Source organism: Cavia porcellus, unplaced genomic scaffold (genome assembly GCF_034190915.1).
Source record: "Cavia porcellus strain 051 isolate PalLab524CR breed Dunkin Hartley unplaced genomic scaffold, mCavPor4.1 scaffold_27, whole genome shotgun sequence".
In the NCBI taxonomy this organism is placed as follows: domain Eukaryota; kingdom Metazoa; phylum Chordata; class Mammalia; order Rodentia; family Caviidae; genus Cavia; species Cavia porcellus.
In genome coordinates this window covers 7,454,026-7,477,449 of record NW_026947510.1, presented here as the reverse complement: position 1 = coordinate 7,477,449, position 23,424 = coordinate 7,454,026, and the positions used below count along the sequence as shown (strand labels likewise).

The 23,424-nt window shown below is 45.4% G+C and overlaps 1 protein-coding gene across 7 annotated transcripts in view; it reads right to left on the bottom strand.

Annotated features, from left to right (window-relative positions):
* The window catches only part of Eefsec (eukaryotic elongation factor, selenocysteine-tRNA specific), a 207,721-nt gene that overhangs the window by 101,134 nt on the left and 83,163 nt on the right, over positions 1-23,424 (bottom strand). For 5 of the 7 annotated variants that reach the window (XM_063237808.1, XM_063237805.1, XM_003461490.5 and 2 more), the window contains exons 3-4: positions 9,716-9,812; positions 7,665-7,829 (exon numbers count right to left, since the gene is read on the bottom strand). In XM_063237808.1, the coding sequence (XP_063093878.1) occupies positions 7,665-7,829; positions 9,716-9,812 (262 nt within the window). The remainder of the gene's footprint in view (positions 1-7,664; positions 7,830-9,715; positions 9,813-23,424) is intronic. The other 2 variants (XM_063237806.1, XM_004999649.4) reach the window with 1 other exon arrangement.

Below are 23,424 nucleotides of genomic sequence, written 5' to 3'. Positions count from 1 at the left end.
TAAGAGGACCCAGGTCACACTGAGCCAAGGGTGAGAACAGGCCAGAGGAATTTGTAAGCAAAGGTCTGGCAGAAGGGCATTGCTCCTGTCATGGCCATAGGATGCTGAGCGAGGTCTCGAACAGTAAGCGCCCCAACAGAACTAGCCTGGATCCCCATTCCTAAGGCCAATCTTTGCCCTCACCCGAGCCTTGTCCCAGTGAGGACACCACAAGATATTATACCTTGGCCAAGGATGTGACTCTCATCCTTAAGCCACAAGTAAAGCAGGACAGTGGCAAAGGCCTCACAGAGCCCGAGATCCCCAAATGTGTGTAGGATGTGGAAAGCTGGGACCCTCACCTGAGCCATGGCACTCCAGAGGCTAGGTAAAGGCTAGTGGAAAGGAAGGACATACACGACACAGGCTGCTGTGATGGAAAGACGCCCAGCCTGGCCTGTAAACTTTCTACACTCTGACAGTGTGGATCGCGTCAGACCCCAGGAAACTCTGGCTCTAGGAGGGGATATCAATGCCCCAGTGAGTATACAATAGGACAGCACTGTCCACTGTATGGAGTTACAATGGCATGGACACATGGGAGCACCTAATGACAGTACCCCAACTTTCTCAGGGACCCCCCCCACACCCTGCCGGCTCTAGGGCTGAATGTGTGGTCTTCCTTGCCCAATCACCCATGTTTTCATCCCAGCTACAGGGATAAGACCTTGGCCAGCCTGGCCAAAGATTCCTTAACTGTGCTCAGAGCCACAGCAAAGAAAAGCCATTTGTTCCTGTCACTTGGGCTATTTGGCCCACATGACAGACACTGTTGATAGGCAGGCAGGCAGGACCTAGCATCTTTCACAGACAGGACATTGGAGCAGAGCAGAATGGAGAGGCCCTTGGGGCTCTAGCTCTTACCTCTGTCCTCCACAGTGTCCATGACAAGAGAAAGGCTGTCCTTCCCTTATTCTCACTAAATGGGCACATCATGCTGGTGAGCCATGTTGGTGAGCTGGCTACAAGGACTGTGATATGTTGGGTGCTGAACGGTCACCAGAACATGCAGGGCAGGTCAAATCTGGAAAGGGCTTGGGGCCTGGTGCCCTGAGCCTTCTGCTTCCTGACTGTCTGATGGCAATGCAAATTTGTGTCACTTGCAGTGAGTCCCACCTGATACACTAAGAGCACTGGGTGACCTTATGAGGCACTAACGTAAGAAAACTGAGGCTGGGGGGTGACAAAACATACACCTGCCTTCTAAGCCATGCAAGGCACTGCAGGTTCTATCCTGAGTGAGTTCCGGGGAGAGCCAAGGGGACACTGGCTGGAAATGGTGGCTCTAACCAGGCCTTTCCATGGATGTAGGAGGCAGGGCCGGATGTCTTCGGCTGGGCCGAAGAGGAGCAGGGTGCTGAGGCATGGTCCTGATGAGTGCAGGGAGCTGACCCTGCAGTGGCCACAGGGCTGCCGTGGGCCCCACATACCGGGGCCCTTCTGCAGCCAGCTGCCAAGAAGGCTGATGTGCTCTCAAGACCACATTGCCACCCACCCCCCAGCCCTTCCAGAACTGTCCCAATTCCCCCACAGCCTTCTTCCTGCTCTGCCCACTCCACTTGGTTGCCACTGATACACAAAAGCACCATGAACAAACTCCGGTTTTTACCAGCAAAGATCACCAGTCACTGAATGCTGAATTCATAAAAATTCCTTCCTTTACACATCTTTATGAAACAGGAAATAGGAAGATGAAGGTCAGGCAACATTTTATAGATGAAAAGAAATGGGCAGAAGGAGCTCAGTCCTGCAAGGAGCTGGGAAGCCAGCTCTGAAGCCCAAGGATATGATACCTAATTGCTCCTCCCAAACAGTGCCACAAAGTGCCACAGGAAGTTCTCCACACTGTCACTGATGGAGCAACATGATATAGCCCCAAAGAACCCCATACAGGAGCCCAGAAGGAGTGACAAGCTGTCCTGTTCCAGGTCTCTGCAACTGAGCTTGCAGTGGATAGTACTCCTACTGTCTCTACAACACCATTATCTATCTCCCACCAAATGCCCAATAAAGGCTAAGTTACTTGTTGCCTTTATTGGCTTCTTTCTATTGCTGCATTCATTGGATAAAGGGTGCTGAGAACACAGGCACAGACAGAAGGGATGTTTAGAGACCAATGCAGCACTGCCATGCTAAGGGCCAGCAAGAGAGCTCACAAGCTGGAGGCTTGTGTGCCAAAAGGGGAAGTACCAAAAGGGGAAGCCTCCAGCTAAGTGGGCCAACGCAAGTCTTCAAAAGCCCTGGCTGGGGGCTGGGGTTTTAGCTCAGCGGCATAAGCTCCTGCCTTGGGAGCAGGCAGTCGTGAGTTCGATCCCTGGTACCGATAAAAAAACGAAAAAGACAAAAAAAAAAAAAAAAAAAAAAAAAAAAAAGCCCTGGCTGCAGGCTTGTTTAGGCAGGAAACTGTATTGCTTCCAGATGTCATAGTTTTATGTCACCTTGTGATTACCTTTCAAGAGTAAGGACAAAGGGAAATGCAACAACATCCAGTAGTAATCAGGACTTTCTTGTTCCTTTCTGGGGTTTTTATCATTTTTTTATTAGTAGTACATGTCTGCAGCGCATTAATGATCACGCTCCTTGTGGGAAGTTGGTGCATGAACATAACACATTTTTTAGGCTTTTTTTTTTTCTAATAAAGAAGAAAACCTGAACATGGACCTTACTTGAATTCTGTTATCAAATTCTGAACTTTTCTCTAAATGTTTTATCCACTAAAAAGAAATCCAATCTGTTAGTGTTTATCACCACCACAACACTGGCTAGATTATTAAAGGCATTTCCTTACCATCGGAAAGGGCCCTACATTATGACTTCTGGCACCCCCAGCAAAGATTCCACATAAAAACAGTGTCAAGTGGCAACAAGAGAGATGACAAGCATGGCAGCTAGGACTTGCTTGTCTCCTAGTGCACGAGTTAGTCCACATCATACCCTCTGGTCCATTTTCAGAGCCCCAGACAGCGCCGAGCATACAGCCTCATCCTATGCATGAGCTGAGTTGGAGGAGCAGAGGTTCCTTATCTCTGCAGTCAGTGGCTCTCACTACTTCTGATGTTATAATCCTGACTGCTGATCACCACAAGGAACATCGTTAGCTTAAAATTCCAAGGTCTATTTCCCAAGCTGAGTAATGAGGGAGCCAAAAAGCTGCGGAGAAAGCTGGTGACTTCTAGGATATTTGGTGTTTAAACGATTCTAGGATCTAAGTGGATTTTTTTTTTTTTTTCTTCATTTACTCCCAGTTCCCAACATTTCCCTGTTTAGCTAATCAGTCACAGCTGGGAATGGATGCAGGCAGCAGAAATAGAGGCTGGGGTATGGCAGGCTCCAGCAGGCCAGCCAGGCTAAGAGAGAACTCGACTATTTATTTGGAATGGCTGTGTCCTGCCTCCTAGGGAGTTCAAGCGGTCAGATATGTCCAAGTCCATTAGTGAATTCTGACAGAGACGTCACTATGCTTGTGAAGAGGTCCATGGCGACAGCTTCATGCCTGACAGGCATGGCCACCAATCGTTGCTAGAGAAGGGCAGTGGTGAGAGGTCAAAAGAGCCGAGCCTCGGGGGCTTCTGACATGGGTACCCACACCAGACACATTCTGCATGGCACATCAGCGTGCCCACAGGCTTCCAGGCACCACCTTTTGGATCCTCCCAAAGGAGAGGAGACACAACCAGTGTGTCTCCTCAGGACAAAGCCTGAAGCCTGTAGTTGGACACATGCCTTCAAATCTTGGCTCTTCTGCCATCTGGTTGTTTTGTGTCCCGATAAAGCGTGAGCCTATAAAGCCTCTGAATGCTAAAGTAGTACCACAAGCTGAGGTGACTCTTCCATAGATAGTCAAAGCCTACTCCCAGGATAAGGACACCAAGGTTTATTCCGATTCCAATCCTTCCCATCCAAAAGCCATATGTGTTTCCTAAGGCTACCTAACAACTTGCTATGAACTTGACAACTCACAACAGAAACTTCTCCTCAGACCTGGAAGCCAGAATCCAAACCCACTCATGGGCAAGTCTGGTCCCCTTGGGGCTCTGAGGGAGGATCAAATCCATACCTCACTCAGTTTCTGATGGCCACTAGCAACACTGACTCTTGGTTTGGGGCTCCAGGACATCATCCTTTGCCCGGGTGTGGACTTCTCTCTCTGGGAATCACTTCTGCTCCTTACTAAGACAAGTGCCACTGAGTTCAGAGCCCACCCTAATCCAGGATGCTCTCATTAGAGGTCCTCACCTTAGGCACATCTGCAAAAGACCCTTATTCCAAAAGGTCACATTCTGAGTTTCTGGATGGACATTTTTTTAGGGGCCACAATTCACTGCACTACAGTTCACCCTCTGATCCCTAGAACTTCACATTCATTCCACATCCAAAATAAACACGCATCCCAGTCAACATCTCAAAAATCCCACCCATTAAAGCATTATCTATATCCAAAATCTCATTTAAAGAGCAGTCTGGAAAGTCTCTAATCTCATCATTTAAATCATCTAACCAGGCACGGGTGCTACCTATCATCTATTCTGGGGCAAAATGCCTCTGTATACGTGCACCCAGAAATCAAGTCATCTGCTTCCAAACTACAATGCTAAGATAGGTGGACAGACTTTCCATTCCTCAAGGAAGACAGTGAAGGAATATAAGGGTCATGGGTCCCAAGCAAGTTTAGAGCCCAGCAGGGCAAAATTGAATTTGGTCCTGAAATTGACCCTCTGTGGCTTGATTCTCTTCCCTCTGGGCAAACAGAGGCTCTGGTTCCATAGCCCCTGCCCTCTGAACTCATTCTCTAGCCTCTGCTAATAGGTCTGGGGCGCCATGCAGCCGTGTGTGTGTGTGTGTGTGTGTGTGTGTGTGTGTGTGTGTGTGTGTGTGTGTGATGTGTGGTACTACAGATGGTACTCAGGGTCTTCACACTGACAGCACCATGCAGGCTCATCCGTGTGTGTGTGTGTGTGTGTGTGTGTGTGTGGTACGAGGAATGGTACATAGGGTCTTCACACTGAGCTCTCTCTCCAGTCCTGTTTTAAAATTTTATTTTGAGACAGGGTCTCCCTAAGTTGCTCAGACTAGGCTCAACTTCAAACTGTCAGTGGTGAAGCCCCTATCTCGTGTGTACTTTGCAATAGGATAGGCTAAGACCTCCCCCAATCTTTAAGTGTTGATTCTTTTTTGCTATTAATTCCTCCCTCAAGCCACTCCTTTCCCCTTACATTTTGCTACAAGAAGCAAAGGAGACGCAAGGCTGCATCTTCCATGCTTTGTCTGGCAACCTTCTTGCCTAATATCCAAGGACATCCCTTACAGTTCCTGCTTTTTTTGACCAGTCAAAAGTGGACCAGACAGTGGTGGATGCCAAGAAAGTTGCACAGTTGGCTGGAGGAAAACAACAAGAGGGGATGAAATTTGTATCTGCCATGCCGAATTTGGATTTGCCATGTGTACAGGACCAGTAACCTGGAGCTGACAAGAACACTCCACCTTTCTATGGTGGCCATGGAGCTCAGGATGTGTCCCCTTTCCCATGCATCCACCTGCTCATCCCGCACCATCTGCCTCAGTTCTCCTCATGCCACTGCAGCCACTGCCCCTCTTGTCCAAGACCTTGTCCTTCCCTGAGAGCCTCTGGCGCCCTAGTTCAATCTACCGAGTCCCTCTGACACCCCTCTCCTACTCCCAGCTCCTCTCCCAGGCTGCCCAGGGTCTCCCAGGGGACAGGGAAGCTGGGTCAGGGTGGCCCCTAGAGGTCTGCTGGAGGAACACAGGGACTGTTAGGAACTTTAGCACTGATCTGTTTTCCTGTTCAAACTAAGAATCACCACACAGTCACAACTGTAATCTCACTTCTGTTAAATATAAATTTATTTTCATGATTTGAGGCTTTATTTTCTAAGACTCACAGGTTTAGCTCTTGAATTAAAAGTGATTTTGTGGTCTTTTCCCTAGGTCTTCAGAGAGAGAGATCTAAGATATAGCATAGAGGAGAGGTTATTATCAACTGTGTGGCAGGGTCTAACCCTAGTGAAAGGCAACACTTTGCCATCCACTCCTCCGCCACACCCACAGGGTTGTGAAACCTGGCAGGAGCGAGACTTTTTTTCTTTTTCTGGTTGATCCTTTCTCAGGAGACTTCCCTTATACCTCTAACCTCTACAGGAGAAAACAATAGCTACAGTACTGTCAAGTGAAGAGGGAGCCTGAGGCTTTCTTCAATGTGGGGAGCCCCATTTTTCCCTGTCGCAATGCATGTCCCTGCCCTAGGTCCGCACACAAGGCCTGGCGGCCACAGCCCTTTCCCCTTCCCTTGCCCTGGACTGGCGCTGGTATCACAGCCCTCCTGCTTTGAAGCACGTTTCATTTTCTGTGCCTACTTGGCTGGGCCACAATGCCCAGCTACATGCTCAGAGATTATTCTGAGTTTCAGTACAGGGTTTTTGTGTGAAATTCTCATTTAAATTGATAGACTTTGAGCACAGCACATCCCTCCTTGAAGAGGAAGGAATCAGCCAGAAAATGGCCTTCCAACTGCACCTTCACCAACGCTTCCACATTCTTACCCTACCCTGCCAATTTCAGACCCGCCAGGCCCCTCAAACATGAGAGCCAGTTCTACATACATACATTTCTCCACATAGCTACACTTGTGGACCACGAGGGGTACTGACCAGGGCTCTTGGGGTGTGGACATCACAGTATCTCTAGATCCCTATACCGAGAGCTCTATGTTTCCCACTGGTCCTGTTCTCCAGAGAACCAGACAATTGGTTTGGCCCAGCATCCCACACAGCTGCTCCAACCAGCAGCCACGTTGAGCCTACTGACCCAATACCTCTTGTAGCTGGCACTGCCCCTGGCCTGGGTCCCCTTAAGGACTGCAGAGGTGGTCCTTCTCAGCTCTTGGCAAGTCCTTGTCCCTACCTTTTCCTTCTGAAGCAGGAGGGGAGTCAGGGAGGCTACATCGTCCTTGACCTGTAAACTGCACCTATAAGAAAAATCCTCTGAGAGGGGCTATCAAGGCCTGTCAAGTAAGGACCAGGGCACAATACAGGCCAGTGGGGGAAATGGTGAGACCCTAGATGCCCATCTTCCCATGGGCTTAGGAGGATGGTGTGGTGTCTGCCATGACCACAGGGAGTAAGGAATGATCAGAATTTCTCCCTCAGTGAATGACACTAAGAGCCACCAAATTCAAGCACTGTATGATTTTCAACCTTTGTAATTGAGAAAAAGGTACCCAGAAATAACCTCACTCTTATGTCCATCCTGCAGTGGAGTGGGGGTGCCAGGGTCCCTGGGTGTTACCTGTGAGCTCAGAGTCTTCCTGGGGCCTCAGAGTCTTATCCATGTAAAGAACACCTACCCAGAACTTTCCCGGGACACCACCATCCAGGTGCGTGGTTAGGACACTTGGGAAAGTGAGGGGTTGTGGAGCCACTTGCGGCAGGACAGCCCAAGGGGAGGGAAGCAGGAGTGAGAACAGAATAGGGCAGAGAAGTTGGCAGGGCCCTGGCCAGCCTTGGGGTGCAGGGGTAGCTTGGGCAAGCTCAGCAACAGAGGCGCAAAGGGACTGTCCTCTCCCCCTCACTGCGAGAGAGGGAGATGGAAAGGAAGGACATGAGACTGACCTTGAGGGCAGGAATCTCCACGCTGTCACCAAGGCTGATAGAGCCCGAAAGGATGGTCCCAGTCATCACTGTGCCTTGGCCTTTGATGGAGAAACAGTGGTCCACAGACATGAGGAAGGGGCCCGAGGGGTCTCTTGTTGGGATGGAAATCTGGGACCTCAGGAGCTGGAAGAGAGACGCTGCTGCCACAGTCAGGCAAGGGGCAGAGCAGGTAGTGTGGTCATGTGGCCAGATGGCATTCACCAAGGCCACTAAGGTGCCACCTGGCTGGGAGGACTGCCCTGGCAAGCTGGCCAGAGGTAGCAACCTACTCCCCAACTGTGCTCCAAGCTTCTGCTGGGCTCCTGCACCCTCGGCTCAGCTACCCCAGCCCTCCTGATGGCACTCCTGCCAAGTCTCCACAGCTGCAAAGGAGAGCTGTTGTGGGGGCTCCCAAGGCCCCTCCACCCTGCCATAGGCTGGAACCCAGCAGCTACCCTTCTCCCTCTCTGAAAAGCTGTTCCTGTAAGATCACCATAGTCAGAGCAATAGTGTGCTCACCTCTCTGTCTCCAGTGGAGATTCTAAACATCCATGGTAGCTGCACCGGCCAGAGGAAAGGATAAGTGAAGGAGGGACAGGGGATGCGAGAAGGGAGGAGGAGAGATGGTGGCTGCAATGGCTGCTGCCTGGGCCTGAGGCTCTAGGCAAGAGCTGTGCAACATGACCTGGAGCCTTCCTGCCACTTTGTCAAACCATAGCAGGAACAGAGGACTAGTCCTATGTTCCCATGGCCCCATTCCCACTTTTCCTCTCCCCACTGACTTCACACATGCTTCAGCCAGTCAACTCTCCAAACAGAATCATGTGCTCTGAGATATTGCTAGAGCTGATTACAGAATGAATCAGGTGAACACAAATATTCTGTTAGGACTTTCCTTAAGCTACTTTTTGATTTCATACAGGAACAGGTTGTCAAAAAAGTATGGGAGGTAAGTGTGCCAGTTCTAGTCTTATGATAATAATCCTTTTAGAAAAGGACTGGCGTTTCCAAGCAGACCTGGTTTGCTATGTGGGCAGAGGCCTCTTAATGGAAAAGACAAACATCGTTCAGAGGCATGTTTTTGTGGATTTTGCTTGAACAAAGACAACAGTCCCCCGGCTCCCATATAAAGTGTGCTCTGGAGCTGAGGAAGAGGTGACAGAAGCTTCACCAGATATTTGGTTTGCAAGGCAGGCCAGTCAGCTCTGTGTGAATCACAGAAGCCATACCTGACCTCGGGTCTATGGGTCCAAGTACATGCTGTGAGAGCTGGGCTAGGCCACTGACCCTGTGTGAGTATTGGTGTTTCTCTGGTGAGACAGGGATTAAACTGCTCAGGTCCTTCAGGGTGGCTGTGGATGTTAGCTATCACCTTTGTGGAGGACTCAGTTTTTGCCACAGCAAGTACGGATATCTCACTTAAGACCCTACAAGACCCAGGGGCCAATGCTTCTGAGCAGACCCTTTGCCTGGGTTCCCAGAGAAAGCAGGTGACAGACCAGGATAGAATGCAGTGTCCAGCCCAGGCACCCCTGCCCCTGTGAGCACTCATAGAGGAACTTGATGGTCCTACCCTCACTGTCATCCTCTTAGGTGCCCACCAGAACCCAATATGCCCCCCCTGCTGGCTGCCTTGGCCATCAAATCCCTCACTGTAGCTGAGTCTGGAGGAACAGTCTGGACCTCACCAAAGAAACTGGCACAATCTGAGGGTAGGAATGGGGGACTGGCCACAAGGCTCCAGTGTTGGGTACTGCTTCATCTGGGTAGAGGCAGTGACAAGAAGGAAAAAGTAAGACACAGGAGGAAGTGTGGCTTCCTCAGAGTCTTGGGCTCTGAGGCCTGAGAGTTCTTAGTCTTTGCTACTCTTATGGGAGTGAGGTCTTTGTCCCTCCTCCTGAGCAGGGAAGTGAAGGGAGCCAGCCAGGTCTCCCGAGGGGGCTGTCTCTCCCCTCCCTCAGGGAAGGGGGCCACACGCGCCTACCCAAGCAGGCTTGGCTTAGGATGACCTGTGTTCAAGCAGACAGTACCTCAATGAGTTCTGGGATCCCCTGTGGGGCTTCAGTCTCAGGGGCTTCTGGTCCCCCAGGTTTGGCTGCTACAGGTATAATCGGAGCACCCCGGAACCTGCAAGAGGAAAACAAACACCATCACCCTCACAGAGTGCCAGCACAGGCACAGACTATGCAGCCCCTATAAGCCACCATGCAGGACTTGCCTCTGTCATTCCACTCTGCCAAGGTAAGTGAGGCATACAGTGCTCCAATTAGCCATGATTAAAACTCTTCTGCACAGCAAGGAAAACAACCAACAGAATGAAGAGACTACCTAAAGAATGGGAAAAATTTTTGTCAGCTATTCCTAATATCTAGAATATATACAGGATTAATATCTAGAACATAAAAAGAACTAAAAAAACCTCAGACTCTCCCACAAAGTAAAAGGCCCAATAAAAAACAGACAATTGAAATGAATAGACATTTGTCAAAAGAAGTTCTTCAAGTAGCTAGTAAGTACACAAAAAACTGTTCAATATCTCTGGCCATTACAGAAAGGTAAATTAAAATAATACTGAGTGTCTATCTTACTTCCAAAAGAATGGCTATTATCAAGAAATCAAATAGTGGAGAAGCTGTAGAGAAAAAGGAAACCTTCTACCTTGTTGGTGGAAATGTAACCTAGTACAACCTCTACAGAAATTATGCAGATTCCTCAAAAAAACTAAAACTAGAAATTACATTTGACCTAGTTATTCTCTTTCTAGGCATCTTTCCAAAAGAGTTAAAGATATCATATTACAGGGATCCATGCATGCCCATGTTTATGGTAGCACATCTCATAAGAGCTGAATTTTGGAAATGGCCTATAGAGCCTTTAACAGATGAATGGATAAAGAAAATGTGATATTTATACACAATGGAGTACTACCCTGCTATAAAGAAGAATAACTTGAGCCACCTATAGGAAAATGGATGTACCTTGAAACCATAATGTTAAGTAAAATAAATCAGACACATGAGCTTAAATATTGCATAGTTTCTCTTATATGAGAAACCGAAAAGTATAACCCAAGAGCAAAATAAAAGAATGCAAATAGGAAATAGGGAGATAGATCTTTTGCAAATGGAAGGGGGTCCAGAAGATGCAGCAGGAGGTAATGAAAAAAGAATTGAGACATGTAATGCACCTGTATCAATTCCACCAGAGGAATGTGATCATCAAGTATTGAAAACAATAAAATTGAACAAAAAATTTTTTAATTTAAAAAGAAATATTTTACATGCTATAGTATGCATACAATTTCATATCCTGCCAACTTATACCATTCTGTCACAGAAAGTTTTCTCTTGAACGACAGTAAATACAAAAACAGTAATTACACACTTGGCCAGGCCAAGCATGTGACATGGATTCTTTTATTTAAAGCCTCACCACACCCCTGTGGTGCTGTCATCACTTTACGGAGGAGAAACTGAGCTATTCATTAGAGAAGCTAATTACCTTGTTCCACGTTGTGGGTTATCACGCTCAGAGCCAGTTTTGGATCCAGTCCTTCTAAGCATGGCACCAGAGCTCTGTGTGACAAACCACCTTCCTCTACATTGTTGACAGTTGCCTAACAGTGTGACCCCAAATTTCCCCCAAAGTTACTTATTTACAATATTCCACCATTTATAAATGGTAACTGATAAACATCTCAGAGGCGTTACTTTTTCTTTTCTCCCTTGGCTTTGGGACACATGCACAGGACGTAACCTTAGCCTGAGTGCACACTAAATGGTTAGCAGACGTGGTCAAGTCCCATTAGCCAAAAAGCCTCTCTTTCCTGAAAGAGACACAGGTTAGATGGACCCCATCAGCCTTCCCTGAACTTTGGAACTGACCAAAGATTGAGCTTGCAATGTCCTTAAGAGAAAGATGGTAGAGTCTTGATGAGAACAGGAGGGACATGTTAATCTGTTGTTCCCATCCTCCTTCCCAACTCTGCAGTATTCTTGAAACCCAATTGCCACAACCATAGTGAAAGCAGCAGCTGCAGGCAACAGTGGGGAGAGTCGGTATGAATTCCTTCAAAGTACCTGTCCCAGAGACCTGTCACTATTCTTTCACTCAGGTGGCTCCCTGGAAGACTCTATCAGCAAGCTGCCTCTGTCTAACTTGCTATGGAGTTGCCCAACAGCCTCTGTAACAACCATTATCTCTGGGAAAGCACTGAGGATAATCAGAGGCAACTGTTTAACAGCAAGAAAGTAGAAGATAACAGTTCAAGCAAACTGTAGCCTGCTCAGAAAGCTTAAATGGAAAACCCAGGACTGAGTTATCCCTGGAGCATGTAGAAAATCATGCTGTGGCTTGCTCAAGGCCTAGCTTACCCTCTGGCTGACCTCAAGGCTCTGTACAAGCAGGAAGTAAAACAAGCAGCGCTGTTAGCTGCCTGTGTGAACACTGACAGAGTGACCCAACATGCACGTAGAGCCCCTTGACCAAGATACACAGTCCAGGCATGAGGGAGTCTCTGTCCAATTAATTGGCCACTAACTAAATGGGCAGAGACTTTAAGGGGTCACCCATGACAATGAACATAGACCTCCTATCACTCATTTAGAACAGTTACTAAACTATAACAACAAATGATTGGGCAGGCAGGGAGGGGGTGGTATCTGATTTCCAGAACTGTCACATTATTTTAAATGTCTAGGTTTCAACAGAAATTTATAGGACCTAAAAGAAACAAAGTATGGCCCATGTGTGAAAAGACAAAGAGTTAAAAGAAAGTGTTCTCTGAAGAAGCACTACTAGACAAAGACTTTAAACAAGTTATTTTAAGTGATTTTTCAAAAGTAAAGGAGCAAGGCAATGGTGGTACACACCTGTGATCCCAGCACTTGGGAGACGGAGGCAGGAGGATCACTGTGAGTTTGATGCCAGCACAGGTCACACAGTGAGACCCTTGCTCAAATTTTAAAAAAAGAAAAATAGTAATGGAAACTTGTCTAAAGAACTAGAGGAACAAATGACAGAATCTGTCTCACCAAATAGAGACAATAAAAAAGTTAGAAATTAGTTTTTAAAATAAAAAACACAGAACAAGAATTCACCAAGAAGCAAGCCCTTCCTGCAAAACTGCCATGAGCAGGCTGCCACCACTGAAGGGTCAGCCAGAACTCAGCCCCTTCCAGTGCAGGGTGAGAAGCAAGAATAGCCAACCCCATCCCCTCCCTTCCATTAAGCAACCAGTTGATCCAGAGAAACACAGGCTGGGATGATAGCTATTCAGGTGAAATGCAATTTGATGCTTGTGATGTTTGGTGTTTCACTGATCTTGCAGGGCTAGGGCCAGTGGTCTAATCATCTCCTCAGAGGATAATGGTATGCACTGTGGCATCTATGCAGATCTCTTTCTGAAGGTGGTAGCCATTGTTTTGAAGTCCTGTATCATTTTCATTGTTTTGTTGGGTTGGGTTTTATTCTGTTTTGTTTTGTTTAATTCTGTTATGTCCAATGTCATGGGCAGTTATTTCAAAGACAGCAAAATATATTATGGTAGCCATTTTGGATTTACTATTGTCTTGTCTTGAAGTTCTTTTTTGTATTCATTTTTTTGTTTTTATTGGTTCTATTCTGTTTCATTTTGTTTGATTTTTACTATGCCTGACGGTATGTGCAGCTGTTTTGAAGACAACAAGAGGCATTATGGTAACCATTGTTTATTTCATATTGTTTTGAAGTCCTGTGTCTCTTACACTGGTTTGTTTTGATTGATTTTATTCTGTTTAGTTTTGCTTCATTTTATTCTCTTTAAAACAGAATATAAAATAAAATACAAAACAGAGAGAAATTCTAGAGTTGAAAAATGTAACAATTGAAATGAAAACTGGGGCTTACCAGCTGACCTGAGCAGGAAAAAAAAATCATCAAACTTGCAAAGAGGCCAGATAAGATGAGCTTCACAGTCACAAGATGCCACCAAGAGAACTGCTGAGGCACATGGAGTTGGGTAGTGAGAGAGACCAGGCAGAGAAGATCCTGGGAAACCACAGTCCAATATGTCTCACATCCGGAAAAAATACTACTCTGCACATCTGCGATGCTCACCAAGTTCTAAGCAGGATAAACTTATAGATGCTCACACTTACATATGTCACAGCCTACTGGGAGCCAAAGACAAGGAAACAATCCCAAAATATTCCAAGAGAAGTGACTGTGTTTGTATACAGAAACACAGTGGGAGAGTATTGGCTTCTCAGGAGAAACCATGGAGGACAGAAGATGACAGGATAGCATCTGAAAAGGTCTGAAAATTAAAAAAAAAATATATATATATAAAGTCTGTCAACCAAGAACCCTATATACCCAGCAGCAAATTACACTTTGTGGGTGGAGAATACAGAATTACAAGCGACTCAGGCCTGAAAGAACTGAAAACAGGGACCCAAACAAATACAGTATATGTCCACACATGGTCACAGTATACTATTCATGCAACCAAGATGAAGACAGCTCAGATGCCCATCACAGACCCTGGTGTGTCTACACATGGGGTAGTACCTGGCCCAGGAAGGAATGGGGCACAGAGACAGGCTTCACAGAACAGCGTGCTCAGGGAGAGATGCCAGAGATGCCCCTTGAGAACATGGCTGAGTGGTTCCCAGGCTGCTGGGCAGGGAGTAGAGCGGCAGCAGCATAAAGGGTAGAGGGTTTCCTTTCAGAGCCCGTGATGCTTACAGATGAGAAAGGGGAAATCTAGGATGTGCTCAGGTCTTGCCTCACCTGTGTGACCCAAGAACCTCTCTGTGTCTGGTAGAAGGTGAGACACAGACAGAATGAGAGAAAGGACCTTTAGCGAGCCACAGTAGACACTTCCTCCCCTTTATTACGCAGGCTTTTGGTAAATGCTCCAGTCACAAGCCAGAGAATAGCAGACTGTGATAAAAAGCCAGCTTTGTGGTTACCACCACTCAAAGCCAAACAACAATGCTTCACCTGCCCAGGCTAAAGGAGGCTGTGTGCCACTAGCACTTGCCACAAATAAGAGTGGAAGCCTCCAGTGCCTCCTATTTCCAAGACATTTATTAATCTTTCTACTTCCTTATCAAACCTGCACCTCATACCTGTGAGCAGACACGCACACATAGCACACCTAGAGGCTCACTGGCTGTGCAGAAGAGGCTACTTTCTGACTTCTATCCCTGCCAGTTGACATTCATGCCAAACAAGAGATGTGTTGGCACTGCCACTGACTTGGCAATGCCAGTTATTAGTGTTACTATAGCAACATAATTTAATTTAGCATCATAAAGCAACCATGTGAAATTGCTATTTCTATGAAAACTAAGTTGAATGTCCTGGAAAGACAGGATAAAGGCAAATCTCCTTAAAACCTAGTGTTAAATTAGCTGTGGATAAGAAAACTATAATAGATTCAACAGGAAGTTGCGTGAAAATGTGGAACAATTCTGCACTCAGACTGCTTTGCAAGTCCTGCTTCACTATTTAAGAAATAGAAATGTAGACACCACTCTAGGGAGTGGTTTATTATTCAAGAAAACTCAGACCTCCAGTCAATGGGCACAGGCTAAGTAGCATCATCGCCAGCATCAGTGGACGGCAGAAATCTACCAGAGAAAAGAGACTGCTGCTCAAAAGCCCTCAGAGAAAGGAAAGTCTTCTGCTGAGGTCCCTTTCTGTGCCTTGGGTAAAGCTACTGAACTCAGGATGTGCCACCAAGGAGAACTGTGGCAAAAGGGGCAGATATGCCACTCCTGCAAAGAGGAAAAGCTAGGACACTAATCATGGTGGCAGTCAACCACCATGATATGTCTGGAATCCACAACCTACTTCTCAAAATTGGCAAATCAACAAATATAAAAATGTGAATTCTGATCAAGAAGTAAATATAAAGGATTGAACCTTTACAGAACTTCAAAGGAATTAGAGATGAGTATGGATTGTGACCATGTGCAGAAAACCAAAATTATGAATGATGAAGAAAACATAGATGCTTCAAAACCAGTGCAGGCAGAAGATGAGAGAGCATAAATTCCAATTGTGAATCTGTTCGCTAAAGAGGAGAAAGGGGGCCCAGAGCTGGGATCCGCCCTAGCTCCTCTGTCTCAACTGTTATATTGATTTTATTAGATGAACATGCATACATATATTTTAAGTGAAAATATTATGTTTAAGGTATGAATGTGCCATTCTTTTTACTCTCTGCTCTAAGTGACTTTTTTTGATTAACCAACAGCAGCTCAATCTCAGGGGATAAGAAATTCTCTACTACCACAGCTACAAAAATAAACATAAGAAAAACAAAACAAAGCTATTACATTCTAGCTAGATACTATTACGTGCTGAAGGCACTGAGCCTGGTTAAAAAGTTAGGGAAATCTTGAAGACATGACAGCATCATTTTGAGACATTTTTCTGAACTCAACAAAGGAAATTAAAGATAAGTGATAAAGGATTAACTTCCTCCCATAACCCATGGCATTGTGCTACATCCAAGTGTACCCCAGACTCATTGTACCCTGTGTGTAATGGATCCCTCACTCAGGGTCATGGCATCCCGGGGACCCTCATGTTCCTCCACCTGCCAATGCCACTTGCAGCGAACAGCAAAACGACCCAGCCAGAGGATCATGCCAAGCAAACCAGCTGTCCCTGGCTCCTCCTGTGCACACACCTGAAGGAGCCTCTGCTGACCCAGCCAACCTTTCCTGCCTGCCCAGAAACTCAAGCCCACTCCCTCCTGCAGTCCCAAACTACCCTTCTCTTTGGGGAAGCTCTCTGTTCAACACATGTCCACTGCACTCTTCGCAGCTGCACCCTGCTTCCCATCCATCAAGCTTCCGGACAACCCCCGTGGTGACTTCCTCCACAGTCTCCGTCCTGTACAAACTGAAGGAAAACCTTGCCTATGTCAGGTTCCAGTGCATGAGGAATGCACTGAGCACTCCAGGCAATGGGGTGAGGGGCATGGCTCTACAAAGGGCCCCAACTCTGCGTGGCACTAAAGAATGGGCATTTTTAAGGACCATTACCCACACTCCAAGCCCTGTTCCCACAGCCCTTGCCTGTCTTTCACCTCCTCAACAGGCCATTCTTCCTCCCTGTCCCCAAAGGTGCTCAAGAACACCACTGTTCTCTGGCAACCTCTACTCTGACAACATGCACTGAGGCTTCCAACTCCACTGCGCACATGCTGGGCTGGGATGACCACCTGTCTCTGCCTACACGGCACCCACATCTCTCTGAAGTTGCCCCATCTACACCCTGCTCCAACACACCCTGATTTCCATCTTGGTTGGTCATGCAACCAAGGGCCCTCTGAGCTCCTTTCCAGCCTTGCTCAGCTCTACCTATAGCAAGAGCCTTGCAGCAGTAGCCATGCCCACCATGATCGCTCCCCTCCTTCACCTGCTCCCTGTCTGTCCAAACCTTGCCCGGGCAAGGCACAGGCTCTCAGAGGTGGATTCCAGTAAGGATCCTTGCCTGTCTCCACTCTAGAGCCACTTTCACTTGGCCTCCACTTCCCTGTCATCATCCCTGACCCTCTGGCACCAGTGCTCATTCCTGACTCTGGCCAGAGCATGTTCTCCTGGGTCGTCAGCTCATGCTGCCTCTGGTTCACTTGTCCATCTGATCTTTCCTGCCCAGTCAAGACAGTAAGCTCCCTCTCAAGGGGCTCTCTACAACTGGTCACTGAATCCTCACCATACAGCCCCTGTCCTAGATGGGAATAAACTCCTTAAAAAACAAACAAATACACAAACAAACAGACTCATCAAACTTTCTTTCATTTTTTGGAGACAGGGTCTGGCTATGTATAGCAGCCCAAACCACCCTGGATCTTACTGTGTATCCTAGGCTAGCTTCAAACCCACAATTATCTCTCTTCAGCCTTCTTGGTGCTGAGATTAAAGGCATGGGCCACTGTGCCAGCTTAGGGTTTTGCTGTGCTCTATTGTGTTTGATTTTAGATATGAAAGAAAATAACTCAGAGAAGCTGGAGTCCCCAAAGAGTAACATAACGATTAGAAGCCACTGGCTGACCATCTGATGTTTGTTCAGGAGGGAGCTTCCACACAGGACCTAGGTCCCGCTCAGCAAGCACAGCCAGAGAAGCCCCAGCATGGATGAGGACTTAGGTCTTGGAAGAAAAAGGAACTTGAAAAGGGGCAGAGGCAGGAAAAAAAGAATAAAAGGAAAAATACTAATGAGGAGAGGGATGGAAAAAAAAAATAAAAGAGCATAGAGGAAAAAAGAGGGGAAAAAAGCACAAGAGAAAAACAAGGGACAGAGCATAACCCTCTTTATGCCCAGCAGCAGGCATGTGCCCACCATGTGACACCAAGGGCGAAGTCAAGGGACTAGCTTGGGGCTGTGCAGCACAGGCCAACTGTCCATGGAAGGAGGCCAGGGGTGGGAGGAGGTCTGGCATGAGGTGGGGAGGGGGCCTCTGGCCATAGTGCTGCCTGAGCAGGGACCCAGGACAGGCAGCAGGCCATTTCTACACCCTGAGCCCAAGGCACAGAGGGGCAGACAGGGTAAGCACATGCACAGAGAATTCCAGTGATTAACCAGAAAGCTCTAGGAAATTCAATTATTTTTATTCAAACCCTTTTGGGCAGTGTATCTTAAGCAAACACAAAGGCGTGCTGGCCGGGTGTCTGGCCCCTTCCCAGGCCTGAGCAAAGCTGGCCTTGTTGATTTCCTGAACCTGTCACACACCAGGACCTCTTGGCTCCTACACACAGCAGGGAGGCCCAGCCTCATGGAGCCCTGAGGATCACAACTCAGCAACCCAGGCTGATGCCTGAGATACAGGAACACAGGGGATCCAGGGAGAAGGCAGACACCCAGCTTCTGCTGTTCCCATCACCCTACTACCCCTCCAGAGTCTCCAGTACATCACGGTGTCATGTGGCCCAGACCTGAGTGCTGACTGTGCATGAAGGCTGATTTGCCCCACAAAACAGTCCCATAAAAGGGGGGGGGGTCTCTCTTTTTCTGTCTGTCTCTTTCTCTCTCTCTCTCTCTCTCTCTCTCTCTCTCTCTCTAACTATAAGCCACATAAAAGAAACTGAAACAAACAGAATATAAGCTTGATATTTGGGAGAGGAGACTTCAAAATAGCCACATTTATCATGTCTTATTCTCAGGAGTCAGACCAGAGGCAAAATCTATTCCTTGGTGGAACCATAAAGAGCCAACTGATATAATCAAGCCTGCATGGGAAGCCCCTTGCACAGGCCAAGGACACTGTAGGTGCTTCACACATTATAGTCAGTAGTCCTAAGTACCCATCATTTGGCAGGGCCCATATCAAGCACACCCTTGTGACAAAGGTTGTGAGACTAAGTACAATATCTTTCATGCTACAGAAGAAGCAGTAGCAACTCAGCAAGGAAAAGTGAGTCACCTAAGATCACACGGCTAATCAGCCACATTGTTAAGAGTCCACATAGCAGCAGACAAAATCCCTTAAGACTGGCATCCAACTCAATCCCAAGCAGAGAACAGGACCAGGAGACCCACGGGTGGGCTCCAAGCAGAGGGCCTTAGCTATAACAGAAAGCAGGAAACAGAAAGTGTTTTAAAACCAGGAAGAAACCCAAAGAGAGCCTGGGGAAAGATGTATCAAGGATGCTGTCAGATGATAACATTTAGTGGAAAAATAAACAGAGAAGCCTAGTACACGGAAGTGTCAATGTGGTGATAACAGTTACTTCAAATTATGTACATGTGGGCAAGACTGACAGGGTTCGTAGGGAGAAAACATTTTAATTTGATGCACTGGGAAGATTGTGGGTACATTTTTATCTTCTATTCTGATTTCTGTTAACATTGATAAATGCTTATGCAAGAGTAATTTTAAATGCTTTCAAAGATAAAGAAATCACAAAGAAAAACAATCAAAGAGTTTGACTACATAAAAATCAGAAACTTCTGCCTGTAAAAAAAAAAAATAACTGAAATGGAAGGATGATAAATGCTACTAAAGACTTGGTTGTAGAAAATATGATAGCTAAAGGGTTAACAGCAGAGTCATTAATATTAAACACTCCTGCAAACAAAAACAAAGCATTAAAATTTCTAATAGACATAATACACAGCTATAGATCACACACACAAAATCCAACTGTTTAAGGAAAAAGTGTTTACTTTCACCAGTAATTTAAAAATCATATATAGTATTAACAAAACAAGAGTAAAACTCCATGAGTATTCTATAGTTTCAAATATATTTTAACCTTATAAAGCAAAGTTATCTGCTGACCCCTTTGTAAAATGGTAGAACCCTTTGGAAAATAATATGGCAGTGTTCAACAAAAGGTTTAAAAATGTTCTTGCCTTTGATCCAGTAATCTCATACCTGGGAATCTATCCTGAGGAAATAACTAAAAACATAAAGTTTAATGATTTATAAAGATGTTCAGCCCAGGAGAAGGAAAACGTAACACAGTCTAAAGGGCCAAGAACAGACTGATAGTTACCTAAAAAATTATCATGTAAACATTAGGTAATAATAGTAGCAATTAAAAATGAAAATACCAGGGCCAAGGATGTAGTTCAGCTGCACAAGTCTGGCAAGTGCAATTCCTAGGAACCTCCAAATCCCCAAAAAAGAAAATACCTCATGATTACCACTAGATGATAGAAAAGGGGAGAGAGGTTAGAGTCAGCAATGATACAGGGCACAGCATAAACAGAAATGAGCTATGTTTCTATACACTAGGAATAAAAATATAAAAGGGAAATTCAAGGAGCAATTCCAATGACAACAGCATCAGAAAGAATTAAATACTTAGGAATGAATCTTACCACTAAGGTAAAAGACTTGAACACTGAAAACCACAAAATGTGGGTGAAAACACTTTATAAAGCCCTAAGAGCATAAATGGAAAGCCACTGCATGTTCATGGACAGGCACAGTTCTGCTAAGATGTCATTAACCCAAAGCAACTGACTGATTCAGTGGCAACAAAAGAAAAAATTATATTCTTATCAAAATTAACTTGTTATACCAAAAGGGCACTATCAAAAAATTAAAGGACAACGTATAGAATGGGAGAAATAATTTAGAAATATACTTTGTCATTAATTAAGAGATTAATGTTCACCAAAGAAATAATTTAGAAATATACTGTATCATTAATTAAGATATTAATCTTAAGAGATTAATTAAAAACTATATAAACCTATAGTTCAACAACAAGATAGCCCAATTAAAACATGAATGAAGGACATGAAGAGGTATTTCTCCAAGAATACATACAGAAGGCCAACATGCACATGAGAAGATGCACATCTTTGGCAAAATATAAATCAAAACAATGAGATACCATTTCACACCTATTAGGATGGCTACCTGAGGGGAAATATAATAAATGTTGAGGAGGTCATGAACAAATTGGGATCCTTATGCATGACTGGTAAAAATGTAAAATAATACACTTGCAATGGAAAATAGGACATTCCTTAAAAAGTTAAACACCAAACTACCACCTGTCCCCATAATTGTACTCCTAGAAAAACAGGAGTATGTATTCAAAGGACTTGAAACAGGGACTCAAACAAATGTTACTTCATAGCAACATTATTCACTATAGCCATGTATACATAATCAGAGAAGTAGATACACAAAATGTGGTAGATACAATAGAATACTATATGGCCATGAAAGGACTGAAATTTCAAGATGTGCTACAACATGAGTTTGAAAACATTAAGCTACCTGAAATCTAGATACAAATACCCGACTTTGTAGGATTCCATTGATACAAGGTACACAGGATAGGTAAATTCAAAGAGACAGAAAGTAAAATAGAAGATCCTAGGGGGTCAGACAAGTGTAGAAAAGAGGGTATTGCTTAACAGGCACAGAGTTTATGTCAGGAATCATGAAAAGTTTTTTTTTTTGGGGGGGGGATGAAGTTATAGCATTATGAATGCATTTAATGTCACTAAATGATATCCTTCCATGTGATTAAAATATAAACATTCTTTGTATTTTATCACAATAAAAAATGTAGAAAAAAAAGAGGCCAATACTGCATATAGTAAAAAGATAGAAATTTTTAAAAACGCAAAATGTTAGCAGCTGCTATTTTGAGAAAAAAATCTCTGGGTGGTCCCCTCTTTCTTATAACCACTTTTGTGTATTTTCTAAGTTCTCTTTTAATTATTCTTTGTACAGCAAAAAGTTTTATGTTTAAACATGTTTCAGGGTTCATTGGTTTGTTTATTTGTTTGAGACAAGGTCTCACAATGTAGTTCAAGCTGGCTTTGAACTCACAGCCATTCTCCTGCCTCAGTCTCCTGAGTGCTGGGGTTACAGGCATCTGCTACCACGCCTAGCTCACTTTTCAAGTTCTGATACATGTGTGGCTCACCAGTACACATTTGTCTTTTCTAGTCTTAGACTAGCATTTACTAAGCAAGAGACCAAAGGAGGGCTAAAAAGTCCCTTAAAATGATTTAAGAAGCTCCTGCTCCACGGAGATAAAAGCTGCCATTCTCTTGCAAGACAATTGGCCTGCCCAGCACTGGCCCTCTAATCACACCCATCAGGGTGACCATCCTTTCCTTTCTCTGCACCCTTGCATGCTGCAAGCAGACAGAGTTCTGAGACTCTTCCAATGGACAATTTCATTTGGCTGTTTAGGAAAGTTCATGTGACCTTGAACCAATAATTTAAAATAGGAATAGTAATTCAAACATGCAAGTGAGAAATTTTCTTAAATTTAATTAACCAAAATGAGAACTATTAATTTACCTCCACAAGTATGCTAAGCCCTTTTCTGGTCTGTTTATATGGAAGGTGACACTGACACTGTGTTGGGTTTTTATGCAGGTGTCCAAAAGACCTGTTCTCCCTTTTCTGACAAGTAAATAAAACAGCAGGGAGATCAAATAACTCACTAAAAAGAAGATATAATTTTTTTATCTTCGTTTTTACAGTCTCATATCCACTTCCGTTGGGAATAACAAAGTCTGAATTCTTATGCAACACTTATCTAAATGTGTCGATTTTATCGGATTGATGAATTTTGCTAACAAAAGGCAGCGCTAGGAAATCTTTTATGACATATTTGGCCCATTCACAGGGCTGGAGCTTTAATTTAACCAATCTGAGAATTCAAGGGAGAGCTGCAGGTGTTGGATCTAAAAAAAAAATCATAAATGAGAGGCTGTATCAATCTTTATGACAGGGAAACAAAAACACTTTCTACTTGCTTGCCCTCCTCAGGCTGGATAAGGAGAGGTGGCAGTAGCAGGATATTGTCTTGGGCTGCATAGCAAAGAGGAAGCATCCCTGTCTCCCGGTGACTGCTATTTAGTATTGATCAAAAGGGCCCAGACTAGAGAGGAAGTAGGAAATTGATACAACAACAAGGTTTGCCTATGCTGTATGCTCAACAAGGACATTCACTCATCTGAACCGCATCAGGATCAGTCACCCTGCGGCTGCCTGAGCCCAGGCGGCTCCTGGTTCCACGATCCACACCTGCCCTCACTATCTTGCTCTGACCAGTGGGCCTGCACCTTCCTGCCCAGACAATCACCAGTGCCCATGGTCAGACAAAGTCTGAGGGGTAGCCTCAAGAGCCCCAGGTCACCTCCTCCCTCCTGCACTGCCCTGACTCAGAACCACGCTACCTGTCCCCGAAAAACTACCAAATGCAGCCTGCCTTCTCCCCTTCTTCCCTGCTGCCTCAGTGTCCCCTGAACTTCC